At 46.4% G+C, this 22,274-nt stretch overlaps 1 protein-coding gene across 5 annotated transcripts in view; it reads right to left on the bottom strand.

Annotated features, from left to right (window-relative positions):
* Positions 1–17,194, bottom strand: part of XPNPEP1 (X-prolyl aminopeptidase 1) — a 40,634-nt gene extending 23,440 nt beyond the window's left edge. Inside the window, exons 1-9 of one of the 5 annotated variants that reach the window (XM_034776146.1) lie at positions 17,066–17,112; positions 15,769–15,796; positions 13,744–13,843; positions 9,982–10,106; positions 4,542–4,605; positions 2,717–2,821; positions 2,294–2,386; positions 1,737–1,880; positions 1,164–1,259 (exon numbers count right to left, since the gene is read on the bottom strand). In XM_034776146.1, coding sequence (XP_034632037.1) covers positions 1,164–1,259; positions 1,737–1,880; positions 2,294–2,386; positions 2,717–2,821; positions 4,542–4,605; positions 9,982–10,098 — 619 coding nt within the window. In that variant the 5' untranslated portion in view covers positions 10,099–10,106; positions 13,744–13,843; positions 15,769–15,796; positions 17,066–17,112. Of the gene's footprint in view, positions 1–1,163; positions 1,260–1,736; positions 1,881–2,293; positions 2,387–2,716; positions 2,822–4,541; positions 4,606–8,647; positions 8,670–8,743; positions 8,879–9,981; positions 10,107–13,743; positions 13,844–15,768; positions 15,797–17,065 lie in introns of those variants that run through there. The other 4 variants (XM_034776144.1, XM_034776147.1, XM_034776148.1 and 1 more) reach the window with 4 other exon arrangements.
* Positions 17,195–22,274: the final 5,080 nt, after the last annotated feature.

Genomic DNA, 22,274 nt, shown 5'->3' with positions numbered 1-22,274 from the left:
TTGTTTCATGAAACAGGAAGCGCTGTGCTTGGTTTCACAATTGTAGGAGCGAATAACGAGGACCCCGACTAGGCCACGCGGCTGGCGCCAAGTTACTGATTTCCAAACTGAAGCTGGGAATTTGCCAAGATAATTTACACTCCGGAGCAGGTGATGCAGATTCTACAGTGTCTACTAATCATACACCCAAGCCGGGCCTGCACTCAGATTTCCTGGGACATCTCCTACACAGGCGCAGCCCCACTGGTGCAGCAGCAGGAGTGCTAGTGCACACAGGCCTCTGGTGTGGTCAACAATGGGTCATCTGGACCTACTCTGAGGTTTAGAGCAACCCAGATCTTATCTATCTTGAGCCCTGGGGCTGTTCCATGAGCTCTGGCCTGACCTCCACCCACCCTGGGAATGCCTACTATGCTGGGGCGGGAGGCCAGAATCACAGGGCTTAGAGCTGGCTACATTGGTTTTGCTACTTGGAGACTCTCCTGCGGGTTGTTGAAGCTCCCTTGGCTGCCAGTCCAGTGCAAAGGGGAACGGGTGGGGACTAGGACGAGGTCCATTGCAGTCTTGTTTTGCTACGGGAGTTTGCAGACTGTCGGGGAAAGGAGCTCAGGGGATTCCTTTTAATAAGTTTGAAACTTAGAACCGGGCTTGCGGAAATCACAAGCACATACACACACATGCTTAGAAATCACAAATGTTGCATACGAAATGGCGGTGTGTCTATTTGTGTACCTAGAGCCACATACAGTACTGCTTCAGTGATGGCAAGGTTTCACGGCTTAAAACAGCCTTCCGCTTCCCGGTGGGAGGGCGTAAGGATATTTTATGCTAGAACATTTGTCTGTCAGTTCTTTCCTCAAGCTGCCGCGGTTTTATACATCACCTTCCTTTTCCTTCTCTTCGCCTGCTTTTCAAGTGTGGTGATTTGTTGTTTACACTGGGCCTAAATCTGCTCTATCGCTCTGGATTTTCACAGACATAAATGAGAGCAAAATCTACGGAGACTGCTCCTGACCCTGTCCCATAGCTGCTTCTGATACAGGTTAATCGACTTATAACAAACCCCTCTTGGCACTGGGTAGATTTCCCATTTCCCAGCCATGAGAGAAAGTTCTGTTGTACCGCCAGGGAGATCTGATAACCCACCCAGCCAGGATACTTACAAGATACCTCATCCAGGGCTGTAACCACAAGCCAAAGGACTTTTCTCTCAACCATTTTCGCACGCAGAGCTGCAATCTTCTCTTTCCAGCCTACCCCTGTGAAATACAATACATTTGCTGACGGTGGATGGGTTTGGTTCTTTAGTTACAAATGTTATCACCGCCTAATTTATTGACTAACAGCAGAGACATACAGCCATGAAGCCCTAATGTGATGAGAGTAGAATTTCCTAGAAGCCAAACACGCAATTTCTGGCTTGTCTTCCTTACTGCTCCTTTATGACATACACCACCAGCTTCAAGCTTTTTCTCCTTTTTCCAGAAACATACATCTGTGCATTTATTATAAACCATCGCTGTAGTATCTAGGCACAATCAATGCTTATGTCTGGTTTCCAAAACAAAAAGATCAATGAATAGAATAAACAGAGTCTAATTAGATCCTTAATTTAATCAAACAGCACATCATGCTGGGCTGCAGTTATATTTCTCCTGTCACTTTATAAAGGGAAAGGAAGAGAGAAGAGAGGAGTGAAAATGAATCCACTCAATTCAGGGCCGGATCCCACTAACCTGTGTAACTCAGGTCCAGGGTCATCAGAGGTTTGCAGGGTCGCTGGGGCCGATCCATCCAGATTGCATCGATCAGGTTCTCTTTGACCGGCACGAGAACATGGCCTGCACTTTTCAGTGCTTTAGACATCCTCTTCCACTGATCTGCCAAAGGGGAGAGAGCTAAGAGCACTGGCCACAAATGTCTGAAACACAGGAATTCCCTCTGTGCTAGGGGATGCTGGAAAAGTCTAAGCTTTCTTCTCCTCCCCGGCCCCTTCCACGTGGTCAGCAGCAGCAGGAGGAGGAGGAGGAGAAAAGCAACATCCAGATGTAACAAGCCATAGTGACATACTGCCAGAGGTATCACAGTCACCAGTGGGAAATGAACCAGAGATCTGGCACCAAAAGCACAGGCCTCTAACGCTTGAGCTAAAGAAGAACTCTCTTAGCTGTGTAGCAATAATAGGCTGTAACCTGGAAAGCGAAGAAGGCACCTCAGCCCATCTGAAACAGCGAGGGGAATTTGGGTAGGCAGAATCTCATCACCCAACCTGGAAAACATAAAATAAACTAACCAGCTGGAATAATGAAAGGGTCCACTCCAACTTTCGAGCCCTCTGGGAGCACACTCACTAGCCAGTCCTCCTGAGTCGGCGTATCCTTCAGACCTGGATGTGGAAAAGGGGATAAAATGTAGTTCCAAGAGCAAAGCAAAAACCATGCAGAAGAGGTTTCACACAGACCCTTAAATTACAGCACAAGCGAACATATAAGTAACACTCAAATGCAAGTGCCCTGACATATCTTAAAGCACCAGCATCTTGTGCAGATGCCGATCCTCCTATTCCTTTTTGATTTTCCTTGTGAAAGGCACTCTCCTGATCTTAGTTCATTCACATGCCCTGGCAATTAATTAACCTGAGTGCATAGAGCACCCCCATACCCTGCTATTTAGGTCTCTGTATATTAGTGGAGCAATATTTTGGACGGCCACCCACCCATCTTCATGAGCGTCCAGTTGCTATCCATTTGCTGTGCTGCCTGCAGGAAGTAGCGTCCGTCCGTCCACATGGCTGCTTTTTGCTCGGTTATAATGGCAGTACCTGGCCAGGAAGCAAAAGGGATAAGTCAGTTTGTGGTTCATCGGAACACAGAGGGGCAGATACAGAGGTATTGGATGCATCACAGTTACGTGGACTGCACAGGGTTTGGTTGAAATGTACACAGATGCCGGATAGTCCGTATGAAAGCTCAGGTCACAGTTCTAACGTCACTTGGGTATTAATGGAGATACTAATTGTTCCCCACAACTAAGAGGCAAACTCCTTTGCAATTCTGGCCAAGCCATTCTACACCAGGAACTGGGTTTGCTGAACTTGCTTTTAAATCTCCTCAGACTAATTCAGTTTAAACACAGTTCAGCCAGCCAGCATGGAGGAGCTGAAGCCTGGCTTACAAATCATCATTACTAGAGAAAGAGCAAGACGCCCCAACTGATACCACGGCCCCATTGCGCCAGGAACTGCACAACAGAGAGTCAGTCCCTGCCCCAAAGAGTTTACAATCTAAACAGAAAAGACAGAGTGAGAGAAGGGAAGCATTATTATCCCCATTTTACAGTGAGAAACTGAGGCACGCTGGCCCTGGTTCAGCCACGTACGTAAGCAATGGGAACGGACATCAATGGGACTACTCACATAGTTAAGTTAGGCATTTGCTTACCTAACTTGCTGACTCAAGGCTAGAGGGATCTAATGATTTGCCCAAGGCCACCCAGAGTGTCTGTGCCAGAGCCAAGAATTGAACCCAGACCTCCTGAGTCCCAGCGTCATATCACATGACCTGTTTTCTCTCTTACAATGATTGCAGTCTATCTTACTGCAGCACAGCTCGCAAACTCCGGTTCAGCCTCCTCTCCCCTGGCCAAACACACCCTGACGCCGTTGGAGCCGGAACCCATTTAAAAACGGAATTTTCATTCAGCAAACCCTGCATGAGCCCAAGCCTGTGCAAATCCTGCCACGGTCTGACGGTGGAGCCCCCGCCCTTCTGACCGCAGGGTGAGGCGCCAGGCTGAAGACAGGAAGGCCGGGATGCAGGACTCGTGTTATAGAGCACCGCTGCTCTGCATTCCTGTATAGAGCGTTTTCCACAGGAGGCTCTCAAAGCACTTTACGGAAATTGACCCACGAAGCCTCACAGCATCCTGTGTGGAAGTCCGTATTTGTTATTAACCCTGATTTCCAGCTGGGAGATGGGAGGCATAGGAAGGTTGAGTGACTCGTCCGCAATTTCACAGCAAGTACATTGCAGAGCCTGGGATAGAAGTCTGCCTTCCCAACTTCCAGTCCTATGCTTCAGCCAAAAGAACATCCCGTGCCTCTGTGAGATAAGCAAACTTTTCCATAAACTCAGCTTCACAGTTCAGTATTTTTGGCACTAGCTTCATTCTAAGATGATTGAAAGTGGCTGACATTGTTTACCATTAATCCCAGCTCTGTTGGGCCACGTACAATCTGTTCATAGTGGCCTCCCGTTAGGCAACATAAAAGCAGGCTGCGAGCACTGCATTAAACGGTTAACAGGATTTGGCTTTATGGGAGGTTTGTTCGGGGGTCAATCTTTTGTGAAAGCCCATTACTGCATCGATCTTACATAATTTTCAGCTGGCAGCCAATACGTAATTTTGCAAATGCTGATATGGGAAGGGAACAGTCCAAACATTTTGGTTAGGTTTTCGTCATCCAGCATACACGTGAATCTGATCACTCCTTTTCAGGGGAAATATGGGTTCAGACAACAAAAGAGGTTCTGGTAATGTACCTGCAGAGCCATCAAATCCAGAGATGAATGCCCGTCTGCAATCACAGGGCGCGATGTACTCACTCTGGAATACAGAAGACGCAGCGAATTATTTACAACAGCAACAACAAAAGCAGTTGATGACAAGTATATTGAAAAGCTTCATTTCTCTTGAAGGACACTGTCAAGAGAAACAAACAAGTTACAAGATTGGGTTCTTCTCCTCTGGAAGTCCTAACAAGTGTTTAAAAATTGTTCCTTTGGGACATTTAAGTATCTGTGATTACTTTGTATTTATATCTGCCTGTTTTTTTAAACCTCCGGCACTTTTCTCCCACCAACTTCTGTAAACAGTGAAGTGCTGCAGTTTGCTGATATTTATTTCACACTCAACCTCCCATTTGGCAACAAACAGATCCTGCCTTTGAAGCTGCAAAGTGAGAAGAAGAGAACACACAAGCATTCCTTGATCTTGGAAACTAAAGTATACGGGCCATTAAATCTTTAAATGCCACTATATTTATTTATGTCCTCCAACTGGAGTTTACAAGAAGCCCTTTTAGAATTTTTCCTCTACAACAATGCCATTGAAAAGGAGAAAGTCAAGGTTGTTAGGCCATAAAACTTTCAAGCCTTTAGGAGATTTGTAATTAGGTACCAAGTCTTTTACTTCTACTTTACCTGTTCAAATCCAGCCCAGGTCAGAAGTAACCAGAAGTTATTGGTTACCATTGGATGAGTACTTACTTCCCTATGTGAAACAAGTGGGAGGGGGAAGGAAGAGAGCTGGGTAACTTCTAAAGTGCCCACATCATAAAACCATCTTAATTGGCACCTTTGTTGTCAGTCTCAGCAAAAATCCTAAATAACTGAATAGGCTGGGGACACAGAAACTCCCAACATCCACAATCTGTTGCCAAAATGGAAGAAGAAAAATTGTTAGCCAAGGTGTTCCTGTGTTTTGAAATAGCCAACACACCCTGTTCTGGGATCTTGTTCAACCAAGATCGGAGGTCAGGATTGCTAAACTTGCCTCTAATTATCAGCACAATTCAGCAAATCAACTTACTCCTGGCCAGCCTTAAAAGCCTTGGCTCAGTAGAGTACCAGGCAAATGATCCAAGACAAAAGTCTGCAAATCAGCATGGGATTATTCCCTGCCTCCTTGATTCTACTGCGGCACTGAATAGCCAGGATCAAATCAGAAACACTGAAGGCTTACAGTCAAATTAAATCTCACGGGCCCGATCCTCTATTGTGTCTAGCTTCCAGAGCGTGCAGCAGAATGGAAGGCGATCACTGCGCTGCTTGGGGCTCCTTTAATCTCTGCTTGGAATCTGCCCATGTGTTTATTTTTTAAAATCCTGTACGATGTTTCAAACATTAAATATTAAATATAAAAGATTTTTTAAAAATCTGGATCTATTCCTCTCGATTCATATGGGGCAGCTCCAAAACCACCTGCGTGATTTGGGAGCATAAGTCCCATTGACTTGCAGTGCTCTTAAGTCACGGACACTTCTGAAGATCCCACCCGTAGTTGATTTACTTTTCTCTTCCCTCTCTCTCAGCTCCCACAATGAGGAAAGACGTCAGTCTGTTTCACTTACATGGGCAGGTATTATCTAATGAATTTCACTTTCCGGGTCTTACACCCTAACATAATGCTGAAATGTCTGGGTGACAAACACAACAGGGGGAGATTTAATGGCTTTACAAAATATATGTGATTTTTCTAACAGCCCTCCCCCAGGGGAATATTTCTATTGGTCTTAGCTTTGGTAAAACCTTATTTAAAAAAAATAAGAATCTTAATTTGAGGAAAAAATCTTCCCTGACAGTGTCCCATACAGGGAAACATGCAGGAAACATTTAAAGGGGGAGAGAGGGGAGAGTTGAAACTAAGCAAAGGGATAGATGGGCCTTAAAGTACAATTAGTGGCTTTGAGCTGCATGGGAAGGAAGATGACTTAAGCAAAAGCCCTTTGTAGCTATCTATCTATTTAGGTTCTTACAGAGCCGCATCATCACCGTATGTGAGCAGCAGTTCATCTCCTGTTCCATACAGCAATCCCTACTGTGCTAAGATTACCCAGTGTTTTGTGATAATCATACCTGTGCTAAAATTAGCACTGTGCACCTGTGAATGCTGCACAGAGCGTAAGCCACTGCACGGTCGAAACAACCCATCTAATTGGAGCTCCTCTGGCAACCGGACTGGATTTCATCCCAGCTCAGACCCTAAAGCGGCTGCCCACCACACCTGCTGGGCTGCTGTCCAAACCTTGGAATTTTAGGGCCCCATCCTGCAAGCCCTCAGTCAAGTGAGCCTTCTTTGCTCAACTTCTTTGAAGTTAATGGTGTTACTCATCTGAGTTTGCACGGTCAGGCCCTTTAACACTCAAATCTATTGTGTTGAGTGCATTCGGCAGCACTGCAGGTGCATTCCAGCTGTAACGTACAGCAGCAATTAGGTGAGTAGCCCACTGGTTTTACAGGGGTGACCTTGATCCTCTGAGCATTTCAAACAAACCCTGCCACTTACTTGGCAGGTGCATCAGGAGTCCCAGCAGTAATAATACCTGCACTGGTCAGAGCTGGAACAGGTCAGGTGGATGCTGTGTAAAATTCCTCTCCTCCATTGCTCTACAATTCTGCCCATTCGTCAGTCCTAAACAACCACACCTCATGCTGTTCCAGTCTGGAGCAGAGAGTGGCGATCCAGCCAACCCAAATGTGGGGGTATGAGCTGGGCAGACATTTACTAGCTGTGAGAGACCCATCTGAAGTGATCACACCTCACTGCACTACCTTGTTCACAAGAGGCCCTTCCATTCCCTCGGACTTCCTACCACTGGTTTAGAGATACAAGTCAGGCTCAGTGTATAATACACTGTAGGAAATCAATGTAAGTAGTACAGCCAGTATTCAGCACTGGCTAAAGCAGACACCAATCCAGGGTATTGGCCGTCTCTGGAAAGGATATAAATTGGATTCCGAGATTCTAGGAAAAGATGGTTCTGTTTAAGAGCTCTGCAATGTGATGCTTTTGTGAAAAAGGCAAATACCATTCTGGGGTGTATTAACAGGAGGATCGTATGTAAAACACTGGAGGTAACTGTGCTCTATTCGGCTCTGGTGAGGCCTCGGTTGGAGTACTGCGTCCGGTTTTGGGCACTATACTTTAAGAAAGAGGTGAGCAAACTGGAGACAGTCCAAAAGAGCAATAAATATTATAACAGGTTTGGAAAATATGACTTACAAGGAGAGAACTGACAGAATTGGGCAAGTTTAGTCTAGAGAAGAGAAAGCTGAGGGGAGATCGGATAACTGTCTTCAAATACGTAAAAGATTCTTATAAAGAGGATGGTAATCAATTGTTCACCAAGTCCACAGCAGGCAGGACAAGAAATAATCAGCTTAGTTTGCTGCAAAGAAGATTTAGGGTCAATATTAGAAAAAATCCTTTCTAACTGTAAGAATAGTTAAGCGCTGGAACAGGAACCTAGGGCGGTTGTGGAATCCCTGGAATTGGAAGATTTTAAGAACAGGTTAGACAAACACGTGTCAGAGGTAGTCTAGGGGGACCAGTGCAGGTGGATGGACTAGATGACCTCTTGAGGTTCCTTCCAGCCCTCTGTTTATATGCTTCTCTGCTTCTCTGTCTATGGAATTGAAAGGACAAGTAAACCAGGAAAGCTAGGGGGTCTGATTAGGTCTATAATACAATGGAGAAAAAAATTATTTTAGCCTTGGTACGGAACCTGACATTAAAAGCACTGCAGGGATCTTAGAGCTTACATGGACAAGTTGCTGCAACCTACTGAGAGACCTCAATTCACACCAAAGCCCAGGAGAGGTAGGGCACTCAGCATGTCACAGTATCAGGGCCCTAAAATGTCAGCAAAATGCAGGTACTTTGAGGAACCAAGCAATGGAATAAAATTCCCCCCGTCTTAGGCCTTGTCCGCATTACTGATTTGCTTCTATTTCAGTCGCTGGTGGTGCTGCACAAGTGCGAGTCCCGAATGTAGAAAAGCAAAGCTAGGATTTGCATGGATGCTGTGAACCCCTGCTTGACTCAGGCTATACCGGGCTGTTGGAAACTGCAGCTTAGGGTGGTTTACCTGGTCTGCACTGGGGGTTTGGACTGGTGAAGCTCAACAATGGCTGAAATTGGGGCAATTCCGCACTGCAGACAAGACCTTGAAGAGGCAACCCACCATGACACATGCGAGTCAGGCAGCTGTGTAATTAGCCATTTTCATTAATCAGTTCCATTCAGACTGTTTAGTTCTGTGTCGAAACCTGATGAACTTGCCCAGCAGGAAGCAGGGTTGTTTGCATTACTGCATTCACTGTAGCAAAGACCAAAAGAGAAGGGGAAAAAAAATCAGGAATCCTGCAGGTCACATTCCTTAACTCACGTGACCACAGTTCCAGGGTAGCAAAATGTAACTGGAGTTACATACGGATAGAGAGGTAGCTTCAGGCGCAAAATGTAGCAGCTGCAGGGGAGCCCCTCACCCAGCGCACAGAACTGAGGAGTTGATCTATTTAAAGGGAAACGTATGACGCACGTGTTCCCGGGGCACAGCCACGTTCACCACTGCCTTGCACCTTGTGTCCTCACGTGCACCTGTGCAAAAAGGGTGTGAAACACTCTGATGCGGCAGCATTTCACACCCACTTTGCACAGGGGTAAATTCCAACCCCAGATATGGGAAGGTGAGAGGTCAGGCCCTCTGTCTCCGAAAATGGCTGAGAGAAGAAGATCCCCTTCGCCCCCCCGGGAACTCTGATGCTCTCTAAACAGAGCTCGGATGAAGACTGAGGACACCCATATACACATTTATGCGGGCAAGAGGGGGTTCAACATTTTAAAGTTGGCCTGGGCTAAACAACTACACCAGATCAAGACAATCTTAATATTCTGGAGAGAGCCAAGTATCACCACAACCATGAAAATTAAACACCCAAGCAGCGGGCCCCAGGGTCACCTTCTCCGGCTGGCGCAGAGAGGAGTAACTCTGGGCACACAGGGATCTGGGCACAGATGGGAGGGGACCTGGGCCTCTGTTGCATGCTGCCTTCCCTACTGCTACCCCAGAAGCCCCTCCATGTGAGAGCTGCAGGTTAGGGCTCTCTAGCTCTAGAAAATATACTACAAGGGCCAGGATGGGAGCAGCCATTTCTTTGGTACGCTCCCCTTTGTAGGCCATGGGCTTCCCTGGAGAAAGCAGAACCACCAAAGTTGACTTCCTACAGAAAAATAAGCACTGACCATCAGAAAAAAAGACTCTAGAAACTCCATCTACAGCTCCCCTTTGCATCATTCCCCTGCTCACCAAAGCTTTTATATTGGAATTATTGAAACAAGCAAACCAAAAAGTAACCATGGCCATCTACAGACTTTTACTTTTCCTCTAGAAGGAAACATCCTTAATACTGAAATCTCTACCTGGTGTGCATCTCCGGACGGCACGATATAGGCTTGGATGGGCTCTGCGACGTACCTGGAGTTCTTCATCACCTGTCGCAGCTGTCGGAGCAGCTCTGTAGTAATCTTGGGACTCATATTCCTACCTGCAATACAAATTAAGCACACTGTCTTAGTACTTCTGCACCAACCCCTGTGGATTGTAAGGGCCTGATCCATTTCCCATTGAACTCAGTGGCAAAACTTTGGTGTCAACAGGGCAAGGATCAGGCCCCATAATTCCGGTTTCCAGCTTCTTGCCCTCTTGTTTTCCTTGTTGTCTACCATTTTGGTTCTTTGGCCAATGTTAAGGCTGAGAGATGAGGCTTAATCCTTTAGGGTCACACTTGTGACAATCCTTTAGTTGTAAACACTTGTGCAAATGTTTTCTCACATCAGTAAGTTATTCATGTGTAATTGTGCGATACACTGGCCTAGCATGTATCATCTGCACTCCTTCTAGGAGCTGGCACCAGCCCCTATATACCTTCTCCTTTAGCTCCAGTGATAGAGTTCGGCAGAGTTTGCTGCACCCATATGAATCACCTAAGGGTGCAGTTTTCTGGCTTGAGCTGCAGCGCAGTGGTGATAGTCGCAGTTTGCATGGCATTGGGCCGTGAAGGAAATCCTGTATAGTCCTTCCTTAACCAGAAGCATAGAGGCTGCTATACAGGGTCTCAAATGGGGATAGCAGGACAAGAGAGGGGCAAAGGGGCGGGGAATGGGAGATGATATCTTGCCGGTCCCAATCAAGAAGTAGATGAGGGTAAAGACCCTTAAATATAAAAAGGTTATCCACCAAGGCACTCACGTTGGTGCGTTATTTACTCTCACATTCTATTTCGTGCAACCCTATTAAAGGACATTTTAAAAAGAAGATTTATCATCCAAAAAACTAGTAGCTCAGGATTTTTTATATCATGGGCACCCGTCCTTTCTGGCACGGACGGCCCCGTTGCCAACTTGTCATGAACATTTGTCATGCAGTGAATCCCCACCTGTTTTATTGTGTTAGCAAAAATAAACATAGCGCAACCAGAAGTTATGGGCTTGAGGCAGAAATTAGTGGGTGAGATTCCCTGGCCTGTGTTAGGCAAAAGGTGAGACCAGGTGATCATTAGGATCCTTTCTGGCCTTGAAATCTGTGGGCAGGTCGACACTACAGACGTGCATCGGTGCCACTGTAGCGCTTCTGGTAAAGAACTCTCCCGTCAACTTAATAAGTCCACCTCCGTGAGAGGCGGTAGTTATGTGGGCAGGAGGTAGGGTTGCCAACTTTCTAATCACAGAAAACTAAACACCCTTGCCCTGCCCCCTGCTCCACCTCTGCCTCAAGGCCCCACCCTCCGCTCACTCCATCCCCCTCCCTCTGTTGCTCGCTCTCCTGCATCCTCACTCACTCATTTTCACCAGGCTGGGGCAGGGGGTTGGGGTATAGTTGGGGGTGTGGACTCTGGGGTGGGGCCGAGGATGAGGAGTTTGGGGTGTGGGAGGGGGGCTCCGGGGTGGGACAGGGGTTTGGAAGAGTGTGAGGGCTCTGGCTGGGAGTGCAGGCTCTGGAGTGGGGCCAGGGATGAGGGGTTTGGGATGCACGAGGGGGCTCTGGGCTGGGGGGTTTGGAGTGTGGGAGGGGACTCAGGGCTGGGGTAGGAGGTTGGGGCGCAGTGGTGGGAGGGGTGTGGGCTCCAGGAGGGAATTTGGGTACAGGAGGGGCCTCAGGGCTGGGGCAGGGGGTTAGGAGGGGGTGAGCCCAGCACTTACCTCAGGTGGCTCCTGGGATGCACCGACATGTCCCTCTGGCACAGGGGCGGCCAGGTGGCTCTGCATGCTGCCCCTGCCCACAGGCACCACCCCCTCAGCTCCCATTGGCCATGATTCCCAACCAATGGGAGCTGCGGAGCCAGTGCTCGGGGCGGGGGCAGCGCGCAGAACCTCCGTGACCGTCCCCGAGCCGGGGATATGTTGCCGCTTCCCAGGAGCTGCGCAGAGCCGGGTAGGGACTCGCCTACCAGCCCCACTGCACCGCCAACCGGACTTTTAACGGGCCAATCAGCAGCGCTGACCAGAGCCACTAGGGTACCTTTTCGGAAGGGTGTTCCGGTCGAAAACCAGACAACGGCAACCCTAGCGGAAGAAGCTCTCCCACCGACATAGCTTTGTCTACACGGGGCAGGGGGGTTAAGGTTGGTATAACTACATGGCTTCGGCATGTGGATTTTTCACTGAGCGAAGCAGTTATACCAAAGTAAGTGGGTAGTGTAGATCTGAGCTATGAAACGGACACAGACGTAGAATTCTGCATAGGTCATTTCTGTCTCTAACTTCAGTTAGTTCATACAGTGCATCTCCCTAGGGCCAGTGCAGGTAGTGGCGTGCCGTGAATCCCTGCTTGAAAATAATGACACACGAGAGATGGATCTTAGTTAGTCACATTTTTGTCTACTCAATCTATTTTTAAAAGTCCCAAACACATATTATTTTAATGTACAATTTCTACTGCAGTAGCGCTTAGAAACCCCAGCTGAGTTCAAGGTCCCATGCTTGTCACTGCACAAACGCATAAGAGGGGCCAGTCCCTGCCCTAAAGAGCTTACAAGCTACATAGAAAGACAGGGAAAAAAGGGTGGGAGAAATGAAATAGTATTATCTCCATTTTACAGAGAGAACTGAGATTAAGTGATTTGCCAAAGGTCACACAGGAAGTCTGTGGCTGAGTCAGGACTTGCCCCAAGATCTTCTGAACCCTCTCCAACACCTTAATCACGTGATCATCCTTCCTCTCCTAACCAATGGGAACAAGCCACACGTGGTACTTGTGAGCTGGTCTTCTGCCTGTCTGCAGCAAGGCACAGTATTTTTATTCTACAAATACATTTTGGAAGGAAAAAAGAGAAAGCAAACCCCAAATGCTAATACGTACCCTGGGTGAAATCCTGGCCCCAACAAAGCCAATGGCAAGAATCCCATTGACTTTCAATGGGGCCGGGATTTCACCCTCTAGCTATTTCCACAGCAAGCTTCCAGGCTATATACTGTTTGTACGTGATGGTGTACAGTGTCTTATTCTGATCACTCTTTTCTGTCCCATATAATGAGCTGATCATTTCCCTTCACTGAGGATAGATGTCCACAAGAAGACAGAAACAATCTGACGGTCAGTTAGAAAAAGAAAGGAAACCCTTCCCTTAACTCTTAAGGATACAGTTCCCTTTCTAGGCATGTGCTTTGTCCCCACAAGCCTGAAATAGAAACTGATGCTGATACACTGATTACAAAAGCAAAGAACAAGGGTTTGATTAGCTGCTAATGAATCCTGCAAGTGACAAGCGAAAGATTCTGAAGAAGGCAGGAAAGACTGTCCCCAAGCACAAACCTAATAAAAAGTCTGCAGTGCAATATTAGAAACTCAGATCTATTAGCAGTGAAACCCATATGAAGGATGTCATCAGTAACTCCTGCTTTCTAAGTAACCATTTTAAAGTATCCCCAAGGTTTCCAGTAGAATTCTTTTCATTGTTTCCTTGGAGGGTCATTTAACCTGCTCACTCTGTATTTTTAAGAGCATAGCTGACCTTTCCCCTCAGCAGTAAATATAATCAGGTGTTAAGTTAAAATCACTTCTCTGTAATTATTTACTCACTCAGTGATTAAAACCAAGCGGCACTGAAATTAAAGTAATTGTCCCACTAGTGAAAGATGCAACCTTGACGTTTCAAAGCCATCAAATAACCATAGCCACATTACCTGCTCTCTGTAGCTTTCCCCTCAAGTCCTGATTCCTCTGGCCTTTGATGGAACAAATACCAGTTGGCCCTTTGCTCTCCCTTAACAAGCTCAGCCGTGCCTGAGAAAGCAAAGGGCAAATATGAATGGTCTACCAGACTTTGGCCACAATAAACTTTCTTATCCCACAATGCACAGCTTTGAAGGCACGAATGTTACAGTACAGGAAAACTTCCACCTAAGATTCTAGACCAGAGATGCTCATACTGTGGTCCATGCACACTGGTGGTCTGCATAGCACTTGATGGTGGTCCAGGGACAGCTGGAAACTCAGAAGATGCATCCTCTTTAGATCCATCTTCTATTATGCTACAAGAAAAGCAGCTAAAAATACATTAAGACTGGGATTTTCAAAGAAGTTTAGTGAAACAAAGACACCCAAAACCACTGAATTTCAGTCTCAGCTTCAACGCTTTTTTCATACTCCTTTCCCATGTAAGTAACTGCTGCAGTTATTACTTAGATGTTACGTGATTGCGAGGAAGGAAGGAAGTTCACATCCGTGAGACATGAGGTCTATTAAGATGGTCTCGACCCTATGAAAAGTATGACATACCCTGTGCTAGCGATCTCTCTTATATTTCTCTTGTGTTAATCTGTTGATGGATACACTCTATACTGCTGGTGCAGCATGTAATGTCAGTGACCGCACAGATAATGTATTCAGTCATCAAGCTATAATAATTTAATCCTCGGCATTCATATATAGCTTTACACATTCAAAGCACTGTATAGACATTAAGCTTCACAGCAAGCCCATGAGGTAGATAAGTGTTCCCTTCCCCATTTTACAGTGGAGAAACTGAGGCAGAGTTGCAGTAACATCAGTAGAGCCAGTCAGCGAGTGAGTGGCAGTCAGGACTAGATCTCAGGACTTCCTAGTACCCCATGCAGTGTGCATTCTTCTAATTTAAATCATCAAATAGACTCAGGTCTCTTTTATCAAAATGCTAAGCCTGTATCTCTAATCCATGTTCAGCAGCAGATTTCTGCTTTATTAAGCCTGCTCTTGTTTAGAATGTGTGTGTAAACACGCACGGACAGCTTAAACATACAAAGCAAGTTTCTGTGCAGAAAAATGGCAGATCAGGTGCTTGTCCTCTATGGAGGGTTATATCATACAGCTTTATTTTGGAAATAACTCATTTTGGATGAAAGGAACAAAGGAAATTGGGACAAATCATATTTTCCTGTCATAAAAGATTTTAGTCTAATATTATCCTTGGTCAAGTCATCTATAGACTTTTCCTATCTTGACAGAATGGGCTTAACTGACAGCACCAGGAAACCATTCATAAAATAGGAAACAGTAGCCAATGGCTCTATTGTGCAGAGATAACTTATCCTACCACATTAAGCAGGTAATGTTTGGATTGCAATCTTGCATGTCTAGCCTCAATATATGGGTCATGTAATAAATCTAATATTATTGAAGACTTGTTTTTAATTTCTATTCAGCAACTCTGATTTATCGAGTATTTTCTGTGTTCAAGACAAAATGTAACAGTATCTGTTTGCACAAATGCACATGATACAGCTGGAAGGTCTGTCGCTATGACTCCGATCCTGTAGACATTTTGTGCACGCTCAACTTTAAACATGTAAAGGGTTGTAGAAGCAGAGGATAAGTTCTCATGTGTCTACAGGATAGCACATAGGTTAGAGGTGGGCCTAAATTTTCAAAAGTGATAAGTGATTTTGGGGTGCCTTACTTAAGACCCCTTACAGGGGCCAGATTTTCAGAAAGCACTGACCACCAACCCTCTGAAAATCAGGCTTCTTTAAACCATCTCAAGCAGGGGCACTGGAACTAGGGGTCAGCACTTACCTCCACCCTGACGTAATAATAGCAACCAAATGCCAGGCTTTCAAGCACCTCCTCTATAAAAATTGTTCCAGCCCCCCACGATCTCAAGTTGTGCACCCAAAAATTTAGGCAACCCAAAATCACTGGTCACTTTTTAAAATGTACACCACGCAACTTACCTTTTATTATTGTTTTATGCCAATGCATCTGAAATTAAAAACAAATGACAGCCCGCTCTTACCAGTTTAAAAACCATGTATGCTTTTTTTCTGAGTAGCCATTTTATGTTAATGAAAAGCTGTGAGTAGCTGGAACATGGAAGAGGGTTAGGATTGTTGATAAAACATGGTATAATCTGTGTGTTATAAAAAAATGAAATGCACACAATATATTGACATTCAGATTCCAAGGCAGACGCTGTCTAAAAATAATAATTCTGGGACTATTACCACTGTCAGTTCAAATGGTGTATTTATTCCATGCCCTAGATATTCTGTCTTTTGATTCTGTGTACTGCCCTGCTCCATGACTGGGGCGCCTAGGCATTATGGCAATACAAATAGTAAATAAATAAATAATAACAGTAATAATAATTAATAATTCACACCACATTCATCTCCATGATAGCTGAGCCTCAGGGATAGTGTTTGTCACAATCTAAATGAAACACTTCTATTCTTCCACGGGGCAGGACATCCTTGGGATCTGCATTGACTATAGCCCTTTAGAGAAAAATCGATATCTAGCACTAAGCTTACAAAATATATGTATCTGTGATGTGTGATTATTGGTGCCAGATTGCCCAGCTATGCCTAACATTTACTTTCATACCGATATGCACATGTGAGGTCTAAAACTTTGGTATTAAAAGGGGCCATATATTAATAAAATGTAGCAATCTTTTTTAAAGGACAAAACTCTAATATCCCTTCTCTGTTCTGTAGAACCTTGCTAAACCCAAAAAAAAGGCTAGAGCTGAAACTGACAAAGTTATCAGCAACTCTTACAACACCTCCCTCCCCTCCCCCACACATAAACCCTATACACAGAGACATAGTCCAGACTTCCCAACGCACAGCATCTGCTTTCTTAAGCCATACAGGATCCCATACATAAAGACTTCATGCTTCAGCTCCTCTTTCCTGTTACTCAGTGTCTGGGCAAATGAGCCTGAAATGCTGCAGTCTGGAGTAGGCTCTGTTTGGGTAAGACACACAGAAGCTGGATTTATCTAGCCAGCTGTGCAAACATGAAAAGTCGAAAGCACCCCTGGGGCTTTTTGCACACATCTCCCTGCACTGGATTTTGTTTGTTACCTTTGTCACCCTGTTTAGCACCATCAGATTCTCCCCCCCCCCTGCAGCCTTCTTAGTGAAGGAGCTCCCCCAATGTGCACCTGGCGGAGGGCTCCAAAAGGTGCCCTGTCGCCTGCGTGCAAAGGATGCCGCTGGGCTCTGCACCCCTCAATTGCCTCACCTGGGATTGTCACTGCTTCCTGGAGGCTGCCATGCAAAATTGACGTCCCAGGCCACGTGGGCAGCCCAGGCTGAAGCAAGGGGTGGAGCAAGCTCTTCCAGTGACATCACCAGAGCCTCTGCAAGCTTCTGCTGACATGAGTAGCAATCAGGCTGGCTCCCCTTCATCCCCTCCATTAAAGATTCAGGCAGGAGACATGCAGAGGGGCTGGCCTCGTTGCTTGCACAGAACAGCTTTAGAAAGGCCACACCTAGACTGTGCAGCTCTTCATGGCTGTGGTCTCTCTCTCCAGCAGCAGTATTTTGAAATCCTCTGCAAATTGTGTCTCCTCAAAGGGAGGGACTGTTAATAAAGCAGGAGAAAAGGAGAGAGCTGTTACATTTTTCAGTTGTGCCTTTAAAAAAAAAAAAGCATAGCTTTGGGGGCTGAGATTTATTTGGGCCGCTGTGCAACTGGGAGAGGGGAAAACCCAGGCGGAGATAAAAAAGCAGGAGGGCTGTTCCAAAGAGACCTGCTGATTTAGTGCCAGCAGTTGGCCGTATTGTCACTTTAAATTATTTTCATGCTTGCAGCTAGTCCTGGGTGGAGAGAAATAGTGGCTGTGAGTTAATCTGGGGTCCCAGCCCCCCACTCAAATCCAAGAATACCATGAAAATTAATTTTCAGTAAAGATGCCCAGTTCTGCCAAACTTAGTGTTACAGCCACCCACAGAAAAATTGCTATGAGCGATGGTCGCAGGGGTGGATTAAGGTCAAAGCAGAGTCACCATAATTTGGGGGCTATTAGAAAGACTGGCTGCCCATCCTCCCTGGAAACCCTTCTTTCTACCCCTGGTCTCCTGCTATCTCTTCAGCTCCTTCCCCCAGGCAGCTTCTCCCTCCCTGTGCCTTGAATTGCCCTTGTGCCCTTGTGCCTATATCCTGTAGATTCTTGGAGCCTGAATGCCCTGTGCTCACTGAACTGCAGTGTTCGGTGTGAAGGATTGGGAACTGAGTTTCTAACTGATTTATTGCTGAATTTGGGTCCCTATACAGACCATACCTCATGTCCATGTCTCAAAGGTCCTTCCTTAGGCCCTTTGTACTCAATGAGACTATTTACTTGCTTGAGTGCTTTGCTGGATCAGGACCAGAATGCTCTCAGCAGCTTGCAGGATCGAGCACCTATTCGCAAAGAGGAAGGGACCAGGGCCGGCTCCAGGCACCAGCCTACCAAGCAAGTGCTTGGGGCGGCACCTGGAGGGGGGCGGCATTCAAGCAGGGAGAGCGAAGCCGCAGCGGGCTCGCCGCTCTCCCCCGGCGCTCCGTCCAATCGGGGAGAGCGGAGCCCCGGCCAGGCTCGCCGCCCTCCCCTGCTGTGCTCCCTGCCGGTAGGCGGTGAAAAGCTTTTTTGCCTGGGGTGGCAAAAAAGCCAGAGCCGGCCCTGCAAGGGACATGTCCCCTGAAGTCAGTGTGGGTTGAGAACTCAGCACCTTTCTAGACTTAGCCCTCAATCAATCCTGGCCATCCATCTTAGAGTTTCCAGGGCCATCTGGCTTTTTAACAGAACAATCTAATGCTTGAATCTTCAACTCACTTATGGGACCTCTGAAGCACCGTCATCTCGCTCAGTGCTGTTCATAGAGCGCATTACAATGGCTGGACTTTGTCCCATTAGAGAGTGGGAACTCTCAGGCAAGTGCTGGCTGGAAAATAAGTAAAGAGTACGTGTTCTGGCCTTGATCCTATGCAGTGGATAAGATCAGTAGGGACTGACTGGATCTAGAACCTAGGGTTCTAACCTCGGGTTAGCTGAATTCTCCCTCCCCTCAACCTGATCTCCCTAGTGATTGCCTCATGAGGATGAGAATGGCTGGGGAACTCACTGCAGCTGTTGTTAACAACAGCCACAACAAACAGACAACAGTGCAGAGTCTCTTCATTCCCTTTCACTTGAGTTCAACACTTACAACCTGTCTTCTTACCAGAAGCACCTCATCCCCGTCCTCTGTGCTTCCCTTTAGTTGCACACAGCATGTTTTTAACCGGACACCTGCAAGCATCTCTGTGCTACGCCTGAGGGTTTAACCTCTTGTTTACATACCAATAAACTGTACCTCATTGCAGCAGCGGCCTGGTGGAATGAGCAGGCACACTTGGGATGGAGAACGGGCCCTGACTGTGTTGTTGTTTACTGCACACGTACCCTGGAGAGCCAGGAGAATGCTGATACACAGGCAGCATGGGCCCATAACAGCCACTGCTGACTTCATCATTTCTGAGTCGCAGGAAACGGTGCTTGCTACCTTGTCTGTGGCATCTTTTTGGCAGCCAGATAACAATACCTAGCTCTCATACAGCACTTTCATCAGTAGCTCTCGAAGCACTTTAAACTCGCAAGTAATTCCATTGAAGTCAATACCAATAAGTCTCAAGCCCCACTGATTTCATGGGAGGTGTCCCCAGTGCTTTCTGAATAGGCGCTCGATCCTGCCAGTTGCTGAGAGCATTCTGGTCAAGATCCAGCAAACCATCTAGCTTTAACCAATAAGGGGTCAGTATCATTCTCCCCATTTTACAATCAGGGAAGCTAAGGCACAGAGAGGCAAGTGACTTGCCCAGGGTCACCCAGTAGGCTAGTGGCAGAACCAGGAATAGAACCCAGGTCGCCAGAAACCCCATCAAGCTCTCTACTCACTAGGCCATGCTGCCTCTACTGCACTGACATGCTGGGGCCGTTGGCAGTGGCCGTGCAGCTCGTTTGACTTTATTAGGTGGGCAGAAGGAAGGGGTGAGGGCCATTGGGAGGGGAGATGAGTAGCAAGAACCTCCTAGTGTGGAGGAAGCAGAGGAGATAGATTGATGAAATTGGTGCCCACATGGCTGTTCACCCCCTCTTCTAAAACTCTGTCAGCCCATGACAGGCTACTATGTCCACTCTCTGCCTTTCCTCTCATCTCCTCCCCCCTCTATAAACAGGGGTAAGACTCAGAGGTTAACGAGCTAGGCCAAGGCTTTCTGTTCCAGTCCCCTCACTTAATGAGAGCCTTTAAGGGACTTTAACTCACGGTCACTACCACTGAGTCCCCAGCTATTTTGCCTACTGGGCCTGTGAACAGCGCAATGACGGCGTTCATGACAAATCAGTTATTTATCCCTCTGGTCTTTTGCTACATTCTCTCCTTCCTCCCATCCACCCTCCTCCTCTCATCTTAGCTCATAGGCAGAATTGCATTTTGAGTGGCTCAGACTAGAGCTGGTCAGAAGATTTCCAGCTGAATAGTTTTCTGTCGGAAAATGCCAGTTCAACAGAGACACGCAGATTCCCCAGGCAGGGAACCTGGAAGCTCTGATAGTCCAGCTCTGGAAGCCCTGAGAGTCCCAGCTCAAATCAGAGCTCTCAGGGTTTCAATGACAGCCAGTCGCCTGGCAGTGCAGCAGGGATCAAAGCAGGGCTGTTGGGTCTCCAGGCGGGCTGATGAGTCTCATCTGTTTGGGATGTTTCCCTAAACATGGTTTTGGAACTCCCATTCTGTGTGGCATTTTGAAATCTTGAGTTTTCGTTTCAACACAGAATGACATTTTTTTTTTGACATTTCAGCATTTCCAGCAGAACAGGAATTCCGGGTACTGACCAGCCCTAGTTCAAACATCTGAACACTCAAAAATGTTTTACTTTACGAGCATGTAAAGATTAGAGGCAAGGAGAGGAGAGGGATAGCTCAGTGGTTTGAGCATTGGTCTCCTAAATCCACCATTGTGAGTTCAATCTTTGAGGGGGCCATTTAGGGAACTGGGGTAAAAATCTGTCTGGGGATTGGTCCTGCTTTAAGCCGGGGGTTGGACTAGATGACCTCCTGAGGTCCCTTCCAACCCTGATTTTCTATGTTCTGCATCCTGGAATCTCTAGGGAATGTTGCCATTTGCAGTGTCAGGTACCTATTTTCGTGTTCAGCTCAGGGCAAAGGAGACACATGCTGTGTGCTCTTGTAGCCATCCTCCTTAACTGGAGGGCACAGAAATACCTGCATCCACCTTCACCACCCTACAGGATCATATCACTGGGCCACACATTAGCGGAGTAACCAGAATTATCAGACAAGCCCGGCCTATGTTCTGGAAACACTGCTAGTATGATGTTGATTTCCTTGACCGTTGGCTGCTTGTCAGAGATCGGGGCCTGCAGGAGAGTCAGTCTCCAGGCAACCCAACAAGTGCAGCTAGGGCAGGAAGGGAGTGAGACCAGTAGAATAAGGACAGTGGACTTCAAAAAAGCAGACTTTGGCAAACTCAGAGAAATGGTAAGTAAGGTACCATGGGAAGAAAATCTAAGGGAAAAAGGAGTTCAGGAGAGCTGGCAGTTTCTCAAGGAGCGAATGTTAAAGGCACACCTGCATGCTGTTCTGGTGCAAAGGAAAGAGGAGGTAAACCGTAAGATGCCAATATGGCTCCATCAGGAGCTCTTTAATGACCAGAAAATCAAAAAGAAATCCTACAAAAAATCAAAACATGGACAAGTTACTAAGAAGAAGTACAGAAGAATAGCACAGCATGGAAGACAAAATCAGAAAGATTAAGGTACAAAACGAGTTACACCTACCAAGGGATATGACAATTAGAAGAGGTTCTTTAAATACATTAGGAGCAAAGAAAGATGAGGGAATGTGTAGGTCCTCTATTCAGGAAGCAAAGAGAGCTACTAGCTGACGACATCAAGGAGGCTGAGATGTTTAATGCCTGTTTTGCATCAGTCTTCACTAAAAAGATTAATGGTGAACAGATACTCAACACAATTAATATTAACAATAAGGGGGAAGGAACTCAAACCAGAATAGGGAAAGAACAGGTTAAAGAATATGTAAGTAAGTTGGATGTATTCACTTGGGCACAGCCTGATGAAATTCATCCTAGGGTACTTAAGGAACTAGCTAAAACAATCTCCAAACCATTAGCAATTATCTTTTGAGAACTGAGGGAGGATGAGTGAGGTCTCAGAGGGCTAAAGAAAGGCAAACAAAGTACCTATCTTTAAAAAGCGGAACAAAGAGGACCCAAGGAATTATAGATCAGTCAGTAACTTCAATACGAGGAAAGATACTGGAACGAATTTCAGTCAGTTTGTAAGCACCTAGAGGATAATAGGGTTATAAGGAATAGCCAGCCTCATTACTATGAGGTGGTGAACAACTGGTTGAAAGACCATGCTCAAAGAGTAGTTATTAATGGTTCA

The sequence above is a fragment of the Trachemys scripta genome, chromosome 7 (genome assembly GCF_013100865.1).
Source record: "Trachemys scripta elegans isolate TJP31775 chromosome 7, CAS_Tse_1.0, whole genome shotgun sequence".
Lineage (NCBI taxonomy): Eukaryota > Metazoa > Chordata > Testudines > Emydidae > Trachemys > Trachemys scripta.
This window is presented reverse-complemented; position numbering and strand designations above follow the sequence as displayed.